This window comes from Neurospora tetraspora (assembly GCF_033439725.1).
Source record: "Neurospora tetraspora strain CBS 560.94 chromosome Unknown B0H65scaffold_1, whole genome shotgun sequence".
Taxonomy (NCBI): Eukaryota; Fungi; Ascomycota; class Sordariomycetes; order Sordariales; family Sordariaceae; genus Neurospora; species Neurospora tetraspora.
Window position 1 is genome coordinate 4,875,896 of NW_026944383.1, and position 15,745 is coordinate 4,891,640.

Sequence of the window (15,745 nt, forward strand, 5' to 3'; positions counted from 1 at the left end):
GAAGTAAGAACCCTGAGCACTGTCTTGGCTGGGAACCGAAAGATAAGGTATTCAACAATGGCAACCGCATCGATGTAGCTTCCGACAGAGACGCCGTTCCTGCCTGCGATGATGACACAATCAAGGGGAATGGTGGGGCAGTCTCAGCGGGGTGATGTTTGGTGTTTTCGGGCAGCAATGATCCCCCGGGGCCAGGGGGCCACCCGGCGCACAGACCACACCTTAATGGTTCACCGACTTGCTTGGCGCAAAAGTTACAAACCGGCAGAAAAAAAAAGTTCACTTCCAATTCAGATAACAGAAGATCCGAATCGCAGAGCGTGCAGGACCCCGCCGACAACATAGCAAGAGGAAAGAAGAGCCCAAACATCCAGCAGAGACCGGCTTCCTTTCGACGATACTTCGATTGGCCGCTCTGAGGCTCGACGCCCACCCACACCCGACCACCCGCACCCGGGTCCCTCCTTCTCCTTCACCTAATAATACCCGACAACATCAGCCATCATGGATATTCACAGGTGTCGCTTCGTTCCCTATCCCGCTTCCGCCATCAACGCCGTCGCCTTCTCCCACTCCGCCCTCCCACCCGTCCCAGCCGGCAAGAAGAACCTCCAGAAGAACATCCAGGTTCGCCTTGCTGTTGGTCGCGCCAATGGCGACATCGAGATCTGGAACCCCCTCAACGGTTCCTGGCACCAGGAGCTGTTGATCCCCGGCGGCAATGACCGGAGCATCGACGGCCTGGTCTGGGTTACCGATTCCGACGAAGAAATGAATGACGGCAAGATCATCCACGGCAAGTCACGTCTGTTCAGTGTCGGCTACACCAACACCATCACCGAATGGGACCTCGAAAAGGCCCGCGCAAAGAAGCACGCGAGCGGCCAGCACGGCGAGATCTGGTGCCTCGGTGTCCAGCCCCCCTCCTCCGACCTCCACGCCCCCAGAAAGCTCGTCGCCGGTACCGTTGACGGCAACCTCGTCATGTACTCGATCGAAGATGGCGACCTCAAGTTCCAAAAGAGCTTGATCAGGGCCCCTTCAAAGAAGGTCAAGATGGTCAGCATCTGCTTCCAGTCCAGGAATGTTGTCATTGTCGGCTGCTCCAACAGCACCATTTGCGCCTACGACATCCGAAACGGCTCGCTTCTCCAACAAATGACCCTCGGCTCCGACCACTCCTCCGCCTCCAAGAACATCATTGTCTGGTCCGTCAAGTGCCTACCGAACGGCGACATTGTGTCCGGCGACTCGACTGGTCAGGTGTGCATTTGGGACGGCAAGACCTATACCCAAGCCCAGAGGATACAAAGCCATACCCAGGACGTCTTGTGCCTGGCTGTCAGTGCTGATGGCAAGAAGATTGTGTCTGGTGGCATGGACAGGCGGACGGCCCTATACGAGCCGGTTGCTGGACAACCTGGTCGCTGGTCCAAGGCCTTCCACAGGAGATATCATGGCCATGACGTCAAGACCATGGCCTCTTTCGAAGGCAAGGGCATGAGCGTCGTGGTTTCTGGAGGTTAGTCACATTGCTCGCATTGTTCCCCTTCTTGTCTTATGCTAACACTTTTCCTTCTATCACAGGTCCTGACGCCAGTCCCGTTGTTATGCCTCTCCGTGCGGCGGGCAAGGAGTTCCACCGCACTCTCCCCCATCTTCCGCAGACCGTCAATGTCAAGAGCGCATCCAAGGCACGGTTCGTTGTCAGCTGGTGGGACAACGAGGTTCGCATCTGGCATCTCTCCAGCCCATCGCGCGATCTCTTGAACGGTGCCGTCGCCACCACTGACCTGCGCAAGACACGGAAACTCATTGCCCAGATCTACGTCAAGGGCGATCACAACATTACTTCGGCCGCCATCAGCGAGGATGGTACCTTCCTTGTCGCGTCTACTGCTACCGACATCAAGGCCTTCCAGCTCGATATTAACGATTCGCAACAGCTCAAGATCAAGAAGGTCGAGGTTGCGAGCGCTGGCCACGGAGCTATGAAGGTGGAAATCTCTCCAGACAGGCGTTGGTTGTCCTGGGTTGAGAGCGGCAGCAATGTCATGGCGGCGGAAATCACCGTGAACGAGGACGGATACGCCGTTTCTGCTCCCTCCAAGCTGCGCCGCCTCCACCGGCAAATCCCGAAGAACATCCTCCTTGGTGGTCTTGGTACCTACGACCGAAACGTCACACAAATGGCCTTCTCCCCTGACAGCAAGATGCTCAGTGTCGCTGATATTGCCGGATGGATCGATACCTGGGTATTACGCGTCCCGGGAGAGGAGACGAATGGCACGAATGACGAGGCTGACGACGCTTCTTCGAGCGACTCGTCAGATGATGAAGATCAGAAGGATGCTACGAGTGAGCGCTGGGTACGCAATCCCAACGCAGCCCTCATCCCCAAACTGGACTCGGCTCCTGTTGTCCTCTCCTTCTCCAAGACTCCCCGCCAGGAGGGCGAAGACTATACCCTCTTGGCCATCACAACACTAAAACAGGTTCTCGTATTCAACCCTCTCCGCGGCTCCCTAGCAGACTGGTCTCGGCGCAACACTTACGCCAAGCTCCCGGAGCAGCTCCGTGTCACCAGAGATTTGGTCAAGGGTGTCGTATGGCAAGGCCCACGTGTCTGGATCTACGGTATTTCCTTCCTCTTCATGTTGGATCTGTCTCAGGATCTGGATAGCCAGGACGCCTCTGCTCTTTCCAAGCAAAAATCTGGCCTGAAGCGGAAGAGAGATGGTAAGGAGAACGGCGCAGGCGGCAAGATGGACAACCAGAACGCCATTGCCCCCCACAAGATTAGGGCGGCTGTTGCCGGACAGGACGGCGCCACAGAGTGGGTCGACGTCGAGATGGCGGATGCCGATGACCAGAAGGGTGCTGCCAGCAGCGGTGTCGAGGATGAGGACGACGACTTTGACGAGGACATGGATGGCGGCGAGCTCCAGCGCCTACGCGATGGCGAGGCAGGCAGAGAAGAGCAGAAGAAGGATTCAGTGAAGCAGAAGGCCAAGTGGTGGCATACGTATCAGTACCGACCCATTCTAGGCATCGTGCCTCTCGACAGCGAAACGGTGGAGGAATCCAACGGAGTGTCGGAGGGCATTCCGATCCCGCCGCTCGAGGTTGCCCTTGTTGAGAGGCCGAGCTGGGATTGCGAGGTACCCCCAAGGTACTTCTCGAATGGTGAGCGGGAGAGGTGAATTGTAGGAAGCATGTGTATGGCATGAGGTGTCAGATATAATGGGGTCTTTGTCGGCGAATAGGGCCGTAGAGGTTAGCATATACCGCAAAATCGGAGTTACGCGTATGCAAAAGCAATTGAGCAGGTCATTTTGCCTAGGTAGATCGAGGAGTTCTTTTTCGAAGATACCATAACACTGAGGCTTACAAACAACCTGCTACCTTTTGCCGGTGAGCATCAAAAAGACCCCGAGTACTTGGACCGATGATGAAGCACCGCGCGTTATTGGTGCCGACACTCGGAAGTTGACCACGCTTCTACGGTGGCACGGCCATTATCAATTTCACATGAAGCAAGAACAGTGACCATCGAATGCAAAGAACACCAAGATCTTGCCAAAACACCGTAGAAACTCGCGAGATTCGCCATCGTCAATCTCCTCTTTGGGCGCCGGGCAGGGCAGAACGCGGCGCTCCCTAAGCACGCATACGCCAGCAGATGTGTCTGTCCAGTTAGTGAAAACTCGAGGACATTGCCTACCACTCTAACTTGCGTGCGTTTCAATGTATAGGCTCGGGCTTGCCCTGCACAGATCTGTCCCCTGCCCGGCGCCCAAAGAGGAGATTGACGATGGCGAATCTCGCGAGTTTCTACGGTATTCATCCTATCCTGTCTTATGCCATGCTCTAAACCGGTCTCACCACTTGCTATGAGATGCATGCGCGATGAAAGCCACGGGTTATCTGCACGAAAAAATTCCGTCGATTTTTAAACACCATCTATCAGTTTGGCAAACTATTCCGATTACGAACCACTCGCTGCGTACGCTCCTGTCACCTCTAGAAATTACTGTGTACGTTCTTCGCAACTCATCGACCGCACTGTCGTTGAAAGTGGAGTAAGTGGTGAGGAAGACTCGAGACACTGCCGCGGAGAAGGCCCGGGAACCGGGGCGCCGCGTAAGCACCATGGGGGACGCGCCGTGCTCGTGCCTCGGTACCCGTTGGGGATTGGACGCAAGTCGCAACCTGGACTAGCTTTCTGTTGCTCACGTTCAAAAGAGCAAAAAACGAAAGGATGATGGTTCGGACGCATCATCCGAACAAAAAGACCGCTGTACTGGGTTCGGGGTCTGTGACATTTAAGATCAATTCGAAATCTCTGGAGAAAAGGTCACCAGCTGCGGCGAGCAAAGGTAACGTTGTGGGCGGAAAAGGGACGGACTGAGGCGATAAAAGGTGGCAGTGGGGATGCCCCTGGGCTATGAATGGGTGGGTGAGGCTGAGCGTAAGCAGAAAAAGGGACCGTGACTGCCTGGATTGTAGCATCACCGCCCACTTTGACGGTCTCTCTCTTTTTGCCTAATGTCTGAGACTGACTATCTTTGGGATCATTGAACGTGTTTGCACATGACTAGGGACAACGAAAACAAAACCAAGATACTATGGGGAAGATAACGTACGTATCAGATGTACACGTTCCCAACAGAGACAGATATCGTCGGCCGTCGGGTCGTGATCACCAAACTTTGACGGTTAGCGGTGTTGAGCTTCGTCATCCATCCCTGAATGGCTAGCGCGACTCTAGGCCGGCCCAGAGACAATTCGTTGCCCAAGACTCTTTTGTTAGGATGGTACGTCGGCACAATGACGAACAGCCACCTTAAATCAAGGTAACACCATCCTGCGACTATCTTAGAGTACCTGCGGCCTGCCCTACGAGAGCGAGCTCAAGTTTGTCGCCTGCTGGGCGGTCGCGGATGGTTTTCTGGAGGGGCCCCACTTGCGGGAGGGCACCGACCAACAAAGATACGGTTCTGATTGGCCAATACGTTAGTATACGCGCGTTCTGACCTGGCTGCCCCCCGAACCTCTCATTCTTTCTCTCTGGAGTTGTAGTTGCCGTTTCATTGAACGGGCGACGAGTTTGTAGTAGAAAGGCAGAGACACGTAAGACAGCTGAGGAGAGAGTGCAACAATGGAGAAGTAGCGACGACACCAGGGACTTTTCTTACTACCATCCATACTTTATATCCTCTTTTTATTGCTTCACTTCTTCCATCGCGACAAGATTCGGGCGGCATGCACTACTGCTGCTGAGAAGTAGGAAGTATAGCCACAGAGGCCCGAATTGCACGTGTGTGTGTGAAGAGGAAGTGACGAGCCATTCTTTCGCCTCGGTGCAAGTCTGTACAGTCAGTCAGTAATCGTCCGTAGAGGTGAGTAGGCTGAAACCCCCAAACCACTCCTGCACTCCCGGTCCGGTTCATGCCCGACATGCACTCCTTCTTCCTGTCATATGTCCTTTTGTCTGCGACTTCTTCATCTGGCATTTGGTGATCGCTGCATTTCCTCTGCACCTTCCAAGCTGACAGTTGCAGCAACATCAGACGACAGGCAGAAACCCGCAGTACTTACGAGGTGGATGCGCTAAGGTAGACGACGTCCGAAGCTTGTGAGTCCCAACTATATCTTCCCGAATACTCCCCAGCCGATTGCGCCCATTCCTTCTCGACCGATTCTTCCCTTTCGCCTATCGATCAACACCACCACATCGCTTCACCCTCGCTGGCCGAGATGGCGCTAATACGATTCCTCCCTCTCTTAGAAAACGATCTCGCCGTCGCCCGCTTACAACGCCGACCCTCGAATCTTCAAACGCATAGCGACGAGGCGCGGCACCATTCCAAGTCTTCGAATGCGCGAAACCCTTCATTGGGACCTTCAACAACATCGCCTCTACTAGTTCGATCGCCGACATCGCATCAGCGGGTTCCAGCAGGGGATTAACCGTAGCGCAACTATCCGCGCTGGTCTACCGACAGCTGTATGTCAATCCGCCTCATAGTCAACCTGGACGCCAAGACACGACGAAGCGAATGCTGACTATCCCGACAAGCACTTACTTCATAGAGTGTTGAATCGACCTCCAATTGACGTTTACCGCGACGATTCACGACGGGCAGCGAGACAGACGACCGGCGACACTGACCGAATACAACAAATCATACAGGCGACACAGACTATCAAAGCCGCGACTGGATATTATAAGCGACCATGGCAGGAAACAATCCAGGGGGTGGGGGTTACCCAGACGACCATGTGAAGAGCGTGGCGCGCGATCTACAGCTCAGGTTTGCGCAGATGTCAAACCGGGATCAGAAATTCGACCTACAAGTCATACCCGATCTTCTTTCACAACCAGTAGTCCCCGAGCCGCCCGCGCAAGAAGACAAGGAGGCCCAAAACTTCGAAAAATATTTAATAGCAATGTCTCATATACCACTAAATTACGAGAATCCCGGCCTACTCGACGAAGCTTTACAACAAATCCCACTCGACAGGTTATCACAGGAAGCAGAAGAGGAGGTGGAACTTTTCCAAGCGAAAGCCGCAAGCCTGGGGAAAACAAGACCGGAATGGAGTCATCAGGAGTGTATGGTCAGGGCTCTGCTTAGGTGCGTTTCTGTCTCCTGTCTGGCTTAACGTCATGACGGATGTTTTGTCTGTTTCTTGCGCCAGCTAACTCGCGACTACACAGGTGGTTTCGCCGATCATTCTTCACTTTTGTGAATAACCCTCCATGTTCCGAATGTCTATCACCCACGAATAAAATCCGCAACGTTGCGCCTACACCAGAGGAAAGAGCCCATAGTGCGACATGGGTCGAGTTATACTCGTGCGTAACCTGTGGGGCATTTGAACGATTCCCACGCTATACGGAGGCGTGGCAATTACTACGAGTAAAGCGTGGAAGGGCTGGTGACTTTGCCAACGTCTTCACCATGCTTTGCCGAGCTCTTGACATCCGAGCTCGCTGGGTGTGGTGCCAGGAAGACTACCTGTGGACCGAAATCTACTCTGAGCATCAACAACGATGGGTTCATGTCGACAGTTGCGAAGAGGCTTGGGATATGCCCCACATGTACTACAAGAACTGGGGGAAGAAGATGTCCTACGTTATCGCCTTCTCCCGCGAGGGCGCGGTCGACGTTACCAGGCGGTATGTGGGGTCACCAGACGCCCTGCTCCCACGGAAACGCTGCTCGGAAGGCGTCCTGAAGTTCATCATGGAGGAAATCACAAACCTGCACCGGCCAAAGTACGCCCCAGACGGAGAGACTCGCCTACGGCTCTACCGGGAAGACGTAGCCGAGGACGTGCAGCTCCGATCCTTGTGGGCGGCTACCCTGGAACAGAGTCGGAGGTTGAAGGCTGCTGCGGCGGCTGCTACTAGGGGCGGCCGCAGCAGTCCCGACAAGAACGGCGCCAACAGGATGGGCTCGCCAGCGACGGGTGACATCAAACGACCCATCCCTGAGGATGCACCTGTTCCTGATGTCCCTTCACTCTGGCCGACGTATGGACCCTGACGGCATGGCATCCATTGGGCCAGACCTTGAATAGATAGCAGTCATCATTTTCACGTCGTTTAATACCCCCAACCCCCTTTTATCAGAGGAAAGCAAGCATGCAATGTCATCATCCTTTTATTTGTCATATATTATATATATACCCTGTGTCATGTCATGTTCAAGATGTGTGTGGATTTTTTTCGGAGGGAGGTATAAAGACTACTACTGATGGTTTGGAAAAGTTGATGGAGAGCCCTAACTTGCCTTGAGTCTGGGCTGGGCTGGAGTCGGGTCGGGGTTAGGGAGTCCTTGAGATCTTGTGAGAGTTCTTGGGCATCCATGACGAGTGCCTAATTGAATACATTGACTACCTGCCTCTGTCTGTCACGCTGGTGAGGTGCATCTTGTTGTATCGATTTTTCGGATGACTTGTAAAGATCAAAACGGACCATATCTTCTTCCAGTCATTTCTTCTAGAAGACGCCCAACACCTCTATCCCTTTCATTGCGCAGGCTGTGCCGTAAGGTAAGTCACTACGTTCGCCGTGCATGAATTGCGACGCCCGGATCCGGGTCCCAAAAGGAAGGGTTATAACATGTGATCTGAATCAGAGAATTTCAAACAATCAAGACAGTAGCGGGCAGGAATTGTAGGCCCCGAAACAAAGCAGGTATGTACGTACCCAACAGGAGTTAAGCAGATGCGGCATCAGTTTGGTTTGTTTGGTAATTGTGTGTTGGAAGGCAGCGAGACAAAGATAGATGGATGGTGACGACGGAACCCAACTAACGATGCACAAAGGGGACTGACTGACTGCAGGCCTGGACGTGGGGGACATGGGGTTGTGAAGGGATTGTGAAGAACAAAGGGGATCTACCTATGCTCTGCAGTTGGTGATTAGGGTTTTTGGTCGGGATTTCGGTTAGGATTTTTGGTCAGGATTTGAAAGGGTAACTAACGTGTAAGGAGAGAAACTATGTATGGAAGGTTTGGTAGGGGAGTGGTTACAATTTGCTTGGAAAGAAAGGGTTTCGAGTAAAGGATGGTTCGTTTCTGGTAGGATTCTATCAGGTGGATTTATAGAATCCCTTTTTCTAAAAAAAAATTTTTTTTTGAACGTCTGAATCAAATAACGGGATTTCGTTATTCAATAGGTGTAATCGAGGTGTTGTGGTGGTGATTTTTGCGAGTGACCAATGAGTGTTTGCATGGTAATTAATGGTGTGTGTCTCGAAGCTCGGCGGGCGTCACGATCCACAACTTCAACTTCACGAACTTATTAGCACATGTGAAGATAGTTCTCAGGAATTCAAGACAACAGCAAAAAAGTAGGATATATTGATGTGCAGATAAACCCAGAAAGAATACCTAGAGACGAGAAACATTACCAGAACCCAAATCCTATGAACGCCCCATCTCTCCCATCTCGCTTACGCTAACACAAACCAACCCTTATACACCCCAACCAAGTCCCTATCCCATATACCCAAAACCCCGTCCCAAAGAAACACTAAGCACCCTGCTCGACCTCCTCCCTCCTCATCTTCTCCATCTCCTTCAGAATCTCCTTCACATCCACCGACTCCAACGCATACCCCTCCTCCTGCGCAACTTGTCTGATTCGATCCGGATTCCAACTACTAACCACCACGCCCTTGGCGAGGTCATCCAGCTTTGGCCTGACTCTCCTTTCATCCTCTGGCACATCGGCGGCAGGAACATTGCCATCTTTGTCGTTGGAGAAGGGGTTAAGCAGGGTGCCAATGGCTTGGGACCAGGTGCGCTTGCGTCTGTTTTCGGCGGCGGAGGGTGGGCTTAGACCTAGGGCTGCACGAGGGGAGGAAGGAGGTCTGTTAGCATCACATAACATATCTAGAAGGCGGAGGAGAAAACAGGAGAGAGAAAAAAAAAACGAAAAGAAAAGAAAAAAAAAAAAGAAAAAAAACACACATACCCCTATAAGCACTCTCCGTCATACTCTCCTCCACCCTCCACGCCTGCCTAACCGTATCCCCCACCGGATACACGGCCGGCCCGCGCTTCATCTTGACTTTTTCGTCTTCGCCAAACCTTCGGAGTTTAGGCCTCCTGTACTTTTCGGAAATCGGATCTTCGGCCACGGGGTCATACACCATCTTGGGATCCACATCCTTCTTGTCACGAATCTTTCGTTCGGTCTCCTCAGAGGTATACCCAACCCCCAGAGGCCAGCGGTCTAACCGCCAGTATTGAAACGCCCTCTTTTTGGTCCCTTGACCGGAGGTGGTAGAGGAAGAACGAGCAGAAGCAAATTCCCACGACACATCCCGTTTGCGAACAGTCATATGCTTAACCTCCCCCGTCGCCGGATCACGGCCATAGTAAACGACTCTTCTCCCAGGGACAAGCATGGTCAAGTTACAGATGGACTCCTCCAGCAACTTGCGCTTGACGACCGCAAAAGCTTCGGCCTCGGTCATTTCCGCCCCCGTATAATCGCGCGGGGAAAGGCGTTGGATGAGCTGCTGCAGCGAAACCAGACCGCCGTCGTCCTTGCCAAAAGCGTGTTGGATCTCCGTCTTGCACTCCGCTTCGAAAGTCGTCAGGCTTTCGGTCAGATACTCGGCCGGAACAGGCTGGGGCTTGAAGCGGCCCTGCTCGGCCCGCTCTTGGTTGAGCATGTAGATGGTGTATCCCAACCTGAACCCGAGAGCCATGAAGAAATTCCAGACGGGGGAGGACCCCTGGGTGTCGGGAAGAATTTCTTGCGAGCGGTCGATTCCCGGACAAAGGATCTGTTGCCAGGTGGAGATGTAACCGAGCTTGAAACCGGGCTTCTCGCGGTGGGCCGTCGGACCGGGCCAGATCACACGGTTCTCGGGGAAGTATTTGTTCAAGGGACGCATGACGACGCCGTAGCAGGAGGGGTCGAGTTGGAAACGGACGTGCCCCGTGTCGGCGAGGCGGTCGAGCCACGCCATGGCGTCGTACGGATGGAAGACGACTTTATCGACGGGGCAACCCTCGCGGCCCGCGTTGATCTTGGAGAGGAGTTGCTCGACGGTCACTTGGGCGTCCGCGTCGGCAAAGAGCGAGTCCGGGTCCCGGTCGTCGAGGATCTTTTGCACGCGCCGCGCAAAGATGTGGAAGAGCTTGTATTTTTCTTTGGGCTCGTTGGGATAGAAATTGTTGGGCTCCCAGTTGCCGTCGTTGACGGCCTCGGAGGCCAGGAACTTGAGCCAGGGGATGTCTTCCTCTAGGTCGACGTAGCAGGGGGCTTTGCGGGGGTGCGTCGTGCCGACGATCTCGAGCTCGTCGCCGTGCAGGCGCACTTCCGCGGGCACGTCGTGGTTATGGAACTCGCCGGAGACGCCACGGTCGATCATGGCTCTGACTTCATCCAGCAAGAGACGGGGTGCGCGCCTCTGCGCGGCTGAGAGAAGCTGGTAGGTGATGTTGCACTGGTCCAGGATGTCCTGCTTTAGCTGGACGTCTGGGTCGACCATGCGCCAGACGAACGGACCGCCCGTGACGACGTTCTGGGGCAGTGTCACCCAGCGACGATCTTGCCGACGAAGGGCTTCGACACGCTTCAGGGCCCTTTCGCGAATATGCTTGAGGGACTCAAGATACTTGGGAAACTGAACGGTGAACGGCATGGTATCCGCCTGCGCTTGGATCTTCTCATCTGGGATGCGGGCTGGTACAAATTGAACGCCGTCGGTATCTCGAGTGATCTTGTGCAGAACCGCAGCGTCTATAGGAAGCTGAAGCGTGCGTAGAGGGCTGGCCATGTGTTCCTTTACACTGGTCTGATAAGCTCGCAACATCTGCTGCAGACCAGCACGGCGGGCTCCTCGCTCTCTGGCAAAGCTCCTCGGGTCGTTGGGGATGATGATAGTATCGTCAGCCAGAACCTTGGTGTTCGTGGTTGGATCATGTCGAACCCAGCCGGCATACTTGGAACCGGAGAACTTGACGAACGCCTCACTCTCTACCAGGGCCAGGTTGTCGTCCCCTTCGTCATCCTGCCACACTTCTCGCTGGTCATGTTTGAATTCCTCAAACAGTTCATAGTTGTCTGGTTCATCAATGAGCATTGTATTGACAGGCTCAACGGGTCGCGGGTATGTTGGTCGCGGCATCAGATCCCTTTTATCCGGAACAGGATTTGTCGTTGGGATTGGCCAGTTGTGTACGTCACCAAGCCAGTTGAGGCGAGTTGACTTGAGACTCCCCTTTGGCAGAGGGTTGATGATCAGCGGTGTCGGTTGAGCATTGTAATAGTCGAAGAGCTCATGCACCCTGACCTTTTGGAGAGCATTGGCATGCATCTTTTGAGTTTGTTGACTGGCATTCGCGAGCTGTCCCTTGGGGTCCTCATCAGAAAGCCATTGGAGGTATCGAACCGTCTCAGCAAACTTCTGGGCCCAGTTGAGATCACGATACATGTCTTCCTCGCAAAGCAGGTTGTTGATGTGCTCAAGCCGGACGGCCAGCGGAGGCTGTCTAAACCCTTCGTACTCGGAGTCAACCGTCCAGTCTGGGCCAGTGCGGTCCACAACGGGATCGACCAGCTGTCCTCCTTCTACCGCTGCGGTAGTGGGGCCATAAGTAGCGGGGAATTGAAGCTTTTCCAACTCTTTCATCTGCCCGAGGATATCTCCAAACATATCCCCTTGTTCACCGTCGGGACCTAGAACACTGGGCAGTGAGCGAAACGGTCCGGGCGGTACAATACTCATCGTCGCTCCGTTCTTCTGGTCGTCCAGGCGAATTTCGTGAACCCCTGCTGATAACGCGCGCCCCGGATCGTCGATGATATACGCAGCCTTCATCGTCTTCTCCGCCTCCTTGGGCCATGGCTTGTAATTGTCCGGGATAGGATGAAAGGGGAGAACAACCGACCCTTCGGCGCCCTGGAACCAATAATCCCAAATCGTGTAATGAGAAGCCTCCTCCATGAACTCGACCCCGAGACCGTAGTCCAGGATTTCGGGATTGCAGAGGAACAGTTGCAACTGGTCGATCTTGTCGGCCTCCTTGCAGGCGGGGAAAACATGGCGCTCCAGGTACTTTTTGAAAGAAGGGGGACACTCGGCGTAGTAGGTTGCATACTCGCGCAAGAAGCTAAGAAATTTTTCTAGGTGATAGTGTTGTGTCAGCCTGAATCAATCTTGTGATGTTGAATACGGAATCATACCATCCATGTTCTTTTTCATTTCACCAGCACCTCTGAGTTTGGGGCGACCCCCCTCTGTGCTGGGTCCAGACATCTTGACCACTGTAATTCGTTTTTCCCTTCTCTATCTCTTATCCAGCTCTAACAATCCACATGTGCTTGGACGTCGCGCGAAGTATAGTATCCTTGCCTTGCGACTCGCGCAAGGAGCTGAAATTTGTGAATTAGTATGCGGTGAACAGAGAAGGTAAGAAAGTAGCGGTTGAGTTGGGGTAAAAGCGGACACAAAGTTGCGTGTAAGAGGAAGAAAGGTGATTGTCCAGGTGTGAGTGATGTTTTGAGTCTATCGGACGGGAAGGGAGTGCACTCGAAGGGCAGCATTTTTGCTTCAAGGGACCAGTTGGCAACAATTAGGATCAATTGCCGTTCGCATACAAAGCTTCCGGATTGGGGACTGACAATAAAGAACAAAGCGGACTGCTTCTGTTGTCTGCATGAATCAAGCAAAGATGGTTCTGCCCGAGGATTTGTGCGTCTTTGTTCTCATCGTGAGACAAAGGACAATCTCATGAGCAGCAATTGGGCACAACAGCGGAGATGGGAGGTAGCGCGCAGAATCTCAATGGACAAATGGCCAGTCCTCAAAGGAAGGAAAGAAAAGGGGTCAATAACGTTGTTGCTCAAACTCAAGCTTGGGTGATGGTATCTTTTTCAAAAGGGAAACCATCATCTTTGCGAGCTTGTTGCTGATTATCGCGATTGGTGATGACTACCACGTTATCCTCAACCTGGCCGACATTATACAATATGGAATCCCCAGAAGAGAAACGGCGACAAGCCTTCAGAGAAGATGAACGACGCCTGCTTGAAGGGCAACCGATTTACCGGTTGGGGCCAGACGGGGCTGTGAGCGTGCTACGGCGTAGGTATGGGAACCAGTATCTCGACTCTTTCAAGCATCCATCCAGGCTAACTTTGGCAGGCCTGGCAGACGCATACATCGACCTCAACCACCTCCTCCCTCGGCAGACCAGCCTCATAGCCCTGGAGTTCAGACCCGTAGCATGAGCAGGATGCAAACCCAGAATGATGCGGGCTTCCAAGACAACGCTCATCTGGCCCATCCAAACGTTCCTGCGGCATCGGCTTCCCCGTTTGGTGAATGGACGCCCGATATCGCCTACGGAAGTGAACTCTGGGTAGAAGGTGAGGACTTGAGTCGCATTGAGATTGCCGATAGACGGATTGCGCGTGCCCGCTTGCGGGTCGAGCATTATAGAAACGCTCCCAACCCAGCCATTTTCCAGCAACAGCTGGATGAGGAGATCAGGAAGCGGGAGGAGCTCGATGACAATGACGAGGAGAACACCAAACCAATGTGAGTGATGGCATGAGTCCAAGCAATTGTGCGAACTGACATGACTTATTTCCACAGATCCACCCTTGCTTCAACCCATCGAGAAGCCATCAACAGGCGTCTTGAACTTTTGCGTGAGATTCTCGAGCAGACAGAGTCTGAAGCGCAAAGGGTAAATATCGAAGCCGCCATTGCCGGATATGAATCCGGGGCCATTCCGTATTCAAGGTCGTATACGCTTATTTGGGCCGGCCGTATCGTCGACACTTGTCCCGGTTACGGCTCGTTCACAACGGACCGTGATACTCGGCTTGATATGTATCTTGACGAGCATGGGCCTGGATGGCTTTGGCATGAGCCACCCCTCGCAGCGCAAGGAAAACTACGTGCCAAAAAAGGCACGAGTCTTGAGAACCCGCTCATGGGACGGCTGGACACATATGGACAAGGCCATTACAACATCAAGATGTATTTTCGCGCTCGCAAGGAGAAGGTCATGCGAGGGGGTGCCAAGCGCGCGAAGAAGTCGAAGGGGAAGATGCCCGAGTTCAACGCCCAACCTGACGACGAAGCTCAAGTGGTTGAGTTGAATCTGCTCCTCGACTCGGGCGCCACATTGCCCTGTATCAAGCCCCAAGACCTTGCCCTTCTCGGCATTGACCCGAAAACATACGCAGCGCAGACGGCCTCGGAACTCCAGCTCGGTGAGGGGACGGTGAAGAGGGCCATATATGAGCTGGATGTTGGGTTCAGGTTCGGCGAGGAAGACTGGGGGTTCCATACGGTGCCAGTCATCGTTTTGGAGGGCGAAAGTCGACTGAGCGGGATGCTCGCCTTCAACGTATGCTACATGTCGAGCGCGCCAGGCACATATAGAATGTGGCTTGGTCAGAAACGACGTGACGTGTTGGGAGCGGGTCGGCTACCGGGGCGTATGAAGGCCGGGGGAGTGCACGACGGCGAGGGCCGCAATCCGTTTTACGGAGCTGTTGGAACGCCGGCAAACAGCTTCTGGGCCACAGGAGGTATCGACTTGAGAGACCGAGACTTTTCTTCGAGGTTTCTCAAGGACCGCACGGACGAGTATGATGCGGTGCTGGAGGAACCGCCCAAGTTGTTCAGGTTCGAGCATGACCTGGGGAATGGTGAAAGTTGGGTGGATATCGGGTCCTCGTCTGGTGAGGAAGAAGAGGAGGCTGTCAAGGCAGCGCCTGTGAGGAAGGGGAAACGGCCAACTGGGTCAAAGTCTCAGGAGCCTCCAAATTGGCCCACTGAGGCCGATCTCCAGGCAAGCATAGAGCGCATTCAACGGTTGAGGAGGGAAATTTTGAGTGCTACTGGTCAGCCTGTGCCGGCGACGGGAAAGAGAAAGAAGAGGAACTCTGTATTGTTAAGCCTATGAGATGAATGTTGAGTATAATTGAGTGTAAACATATTGGATAGATGGAATTGAACAAGATGAGATGATGATGATGATGATGATGATGATGCTGATGCTGATGCTGATGACATGTATCGTGATCCAAGTTTTGGTGTTTGGCAGTTGGAGACTTGGAGTTCCAATTGGTGAAATGGTTGGGCTCCACTCAACTCATTGAGGTGCTCCCCCACTTTCCCCGTTCAGGTCCCGCGCCGGCTGGGCGGCGTCAGGGTCGTCTCCACCCTCAGCTCACTCCACTGTTTCTCCA

At 53.6% G+C, this 15,745-nt stretch overlaps 4 protein-coding genes across 4 annotated transcripts; 3 read left to right on the plus strand and 1 right to left on the minus strand.

The window, feature by feature from the left end:
• Positions 1-269: 269 nt before the first annotated feature.
• B0H65DRAFT_451707 (quinon protein alcohol dehydrogenase-like superfamily) lies at positions 270-3,391 on the plus strand. Its single transcript, XM_062826067.1, has 2 exons — positions 270-1,522; positions 1,588-3,391. Exons 1-2 carry the CDS (start codon positions 505-507, stop codon positions 3,201-3,203), a joined length of 2,634 nt encoding a protein of 877 aa, XP_062686726.1. The 5' UTR covers positions 270-504; the 3' UTR covers positions 3,204-3,391.
• Positions 3,392-6,621: 3,230 nt separating this feature from the next.
• Positions 6,622-7,923, plus strand: B0H65DRAFT_451718 (uncharacterized protein). Its single transcript, XM_062826068.1, has one exon. The coding sequence runs from the start codon at positions 6,681-6,683 to the stop codon at positions 7,554-7,556; it is 876 nt and encodes a 291-aa protein (XP_062686727.1). The 5' UTR covers positions 6,622-6,680; the 3' UTR covers positions 7,557-7,923.
• Positions 7,924-9,049: 1,126 nt separating this feature from the next.
• On the minus strand, positions 9,050-12,794 carry B0H65DRAFT_417475 (uncharacterized protein; the record flags this gene model as incomplete). The annotated part of the gene is made up of 3 exons (XM_062824090.1): positions 9,050-9,366; positions 9,494-12,661; positions 12,722-12,794. The coding sequence occupies 3 exons, from the start codon at positions 12,792-12,794 to the stop codon at positions 9,050-9,052; spliced, it is 3,558 nt and encodes a 1,185-aa protein (XP_062686728.1).
• A 415-nt stretch (positions 12,795-13,209) lies between these two features.
• On the plus strand, positions 13,210-15,459 carry B0H65DRAFT_505272 (uncharacterized protein; the record flags this gene model as incomplete). The annotated part of the gene is made up of 4 exons (XM_062827979.1): positions 13,210-13,248; positions 13,521-13,606; positions 13,743-14,078; positions 14,136-15,459. The coding sequence occupies 4 exons, from the start codon at positions 13,210-13,212 to the stop codon at positions 15,457-15,459; spliced, it is 1,785 nt and encodes a 594-aa protein (XP_062686729.1).
• Between the last annotated feature and the right edge of the window lie 286 nt (positions 15,460-15,745).

Bases quoted from the DNA above. Each gene is read 5' to 3' on its own strand.
- B0H65DRAFT_451718 (XM_062826068.1), top strand. From the start codon at position 6,681: ATGTTTTGTCTGTTTCTTGCGCCAGCTAACTCGCGACTACACAGGTGG.
- B0H65DRAFT_451707 (XM_062826067.1), top strand. From the start codon at position 505: ATGGATATTCACAGGTGTCGCTTCGTTCCCTATCCCGCTTCCGCCATC. The intron at 1,523-1,587 runs GTTAGTCACATT...CTTCTATCACAG, and splicing joins GAGCGTCGTGGTTTCTGGAG to GTCCTGACGCCAGTCCCGTT.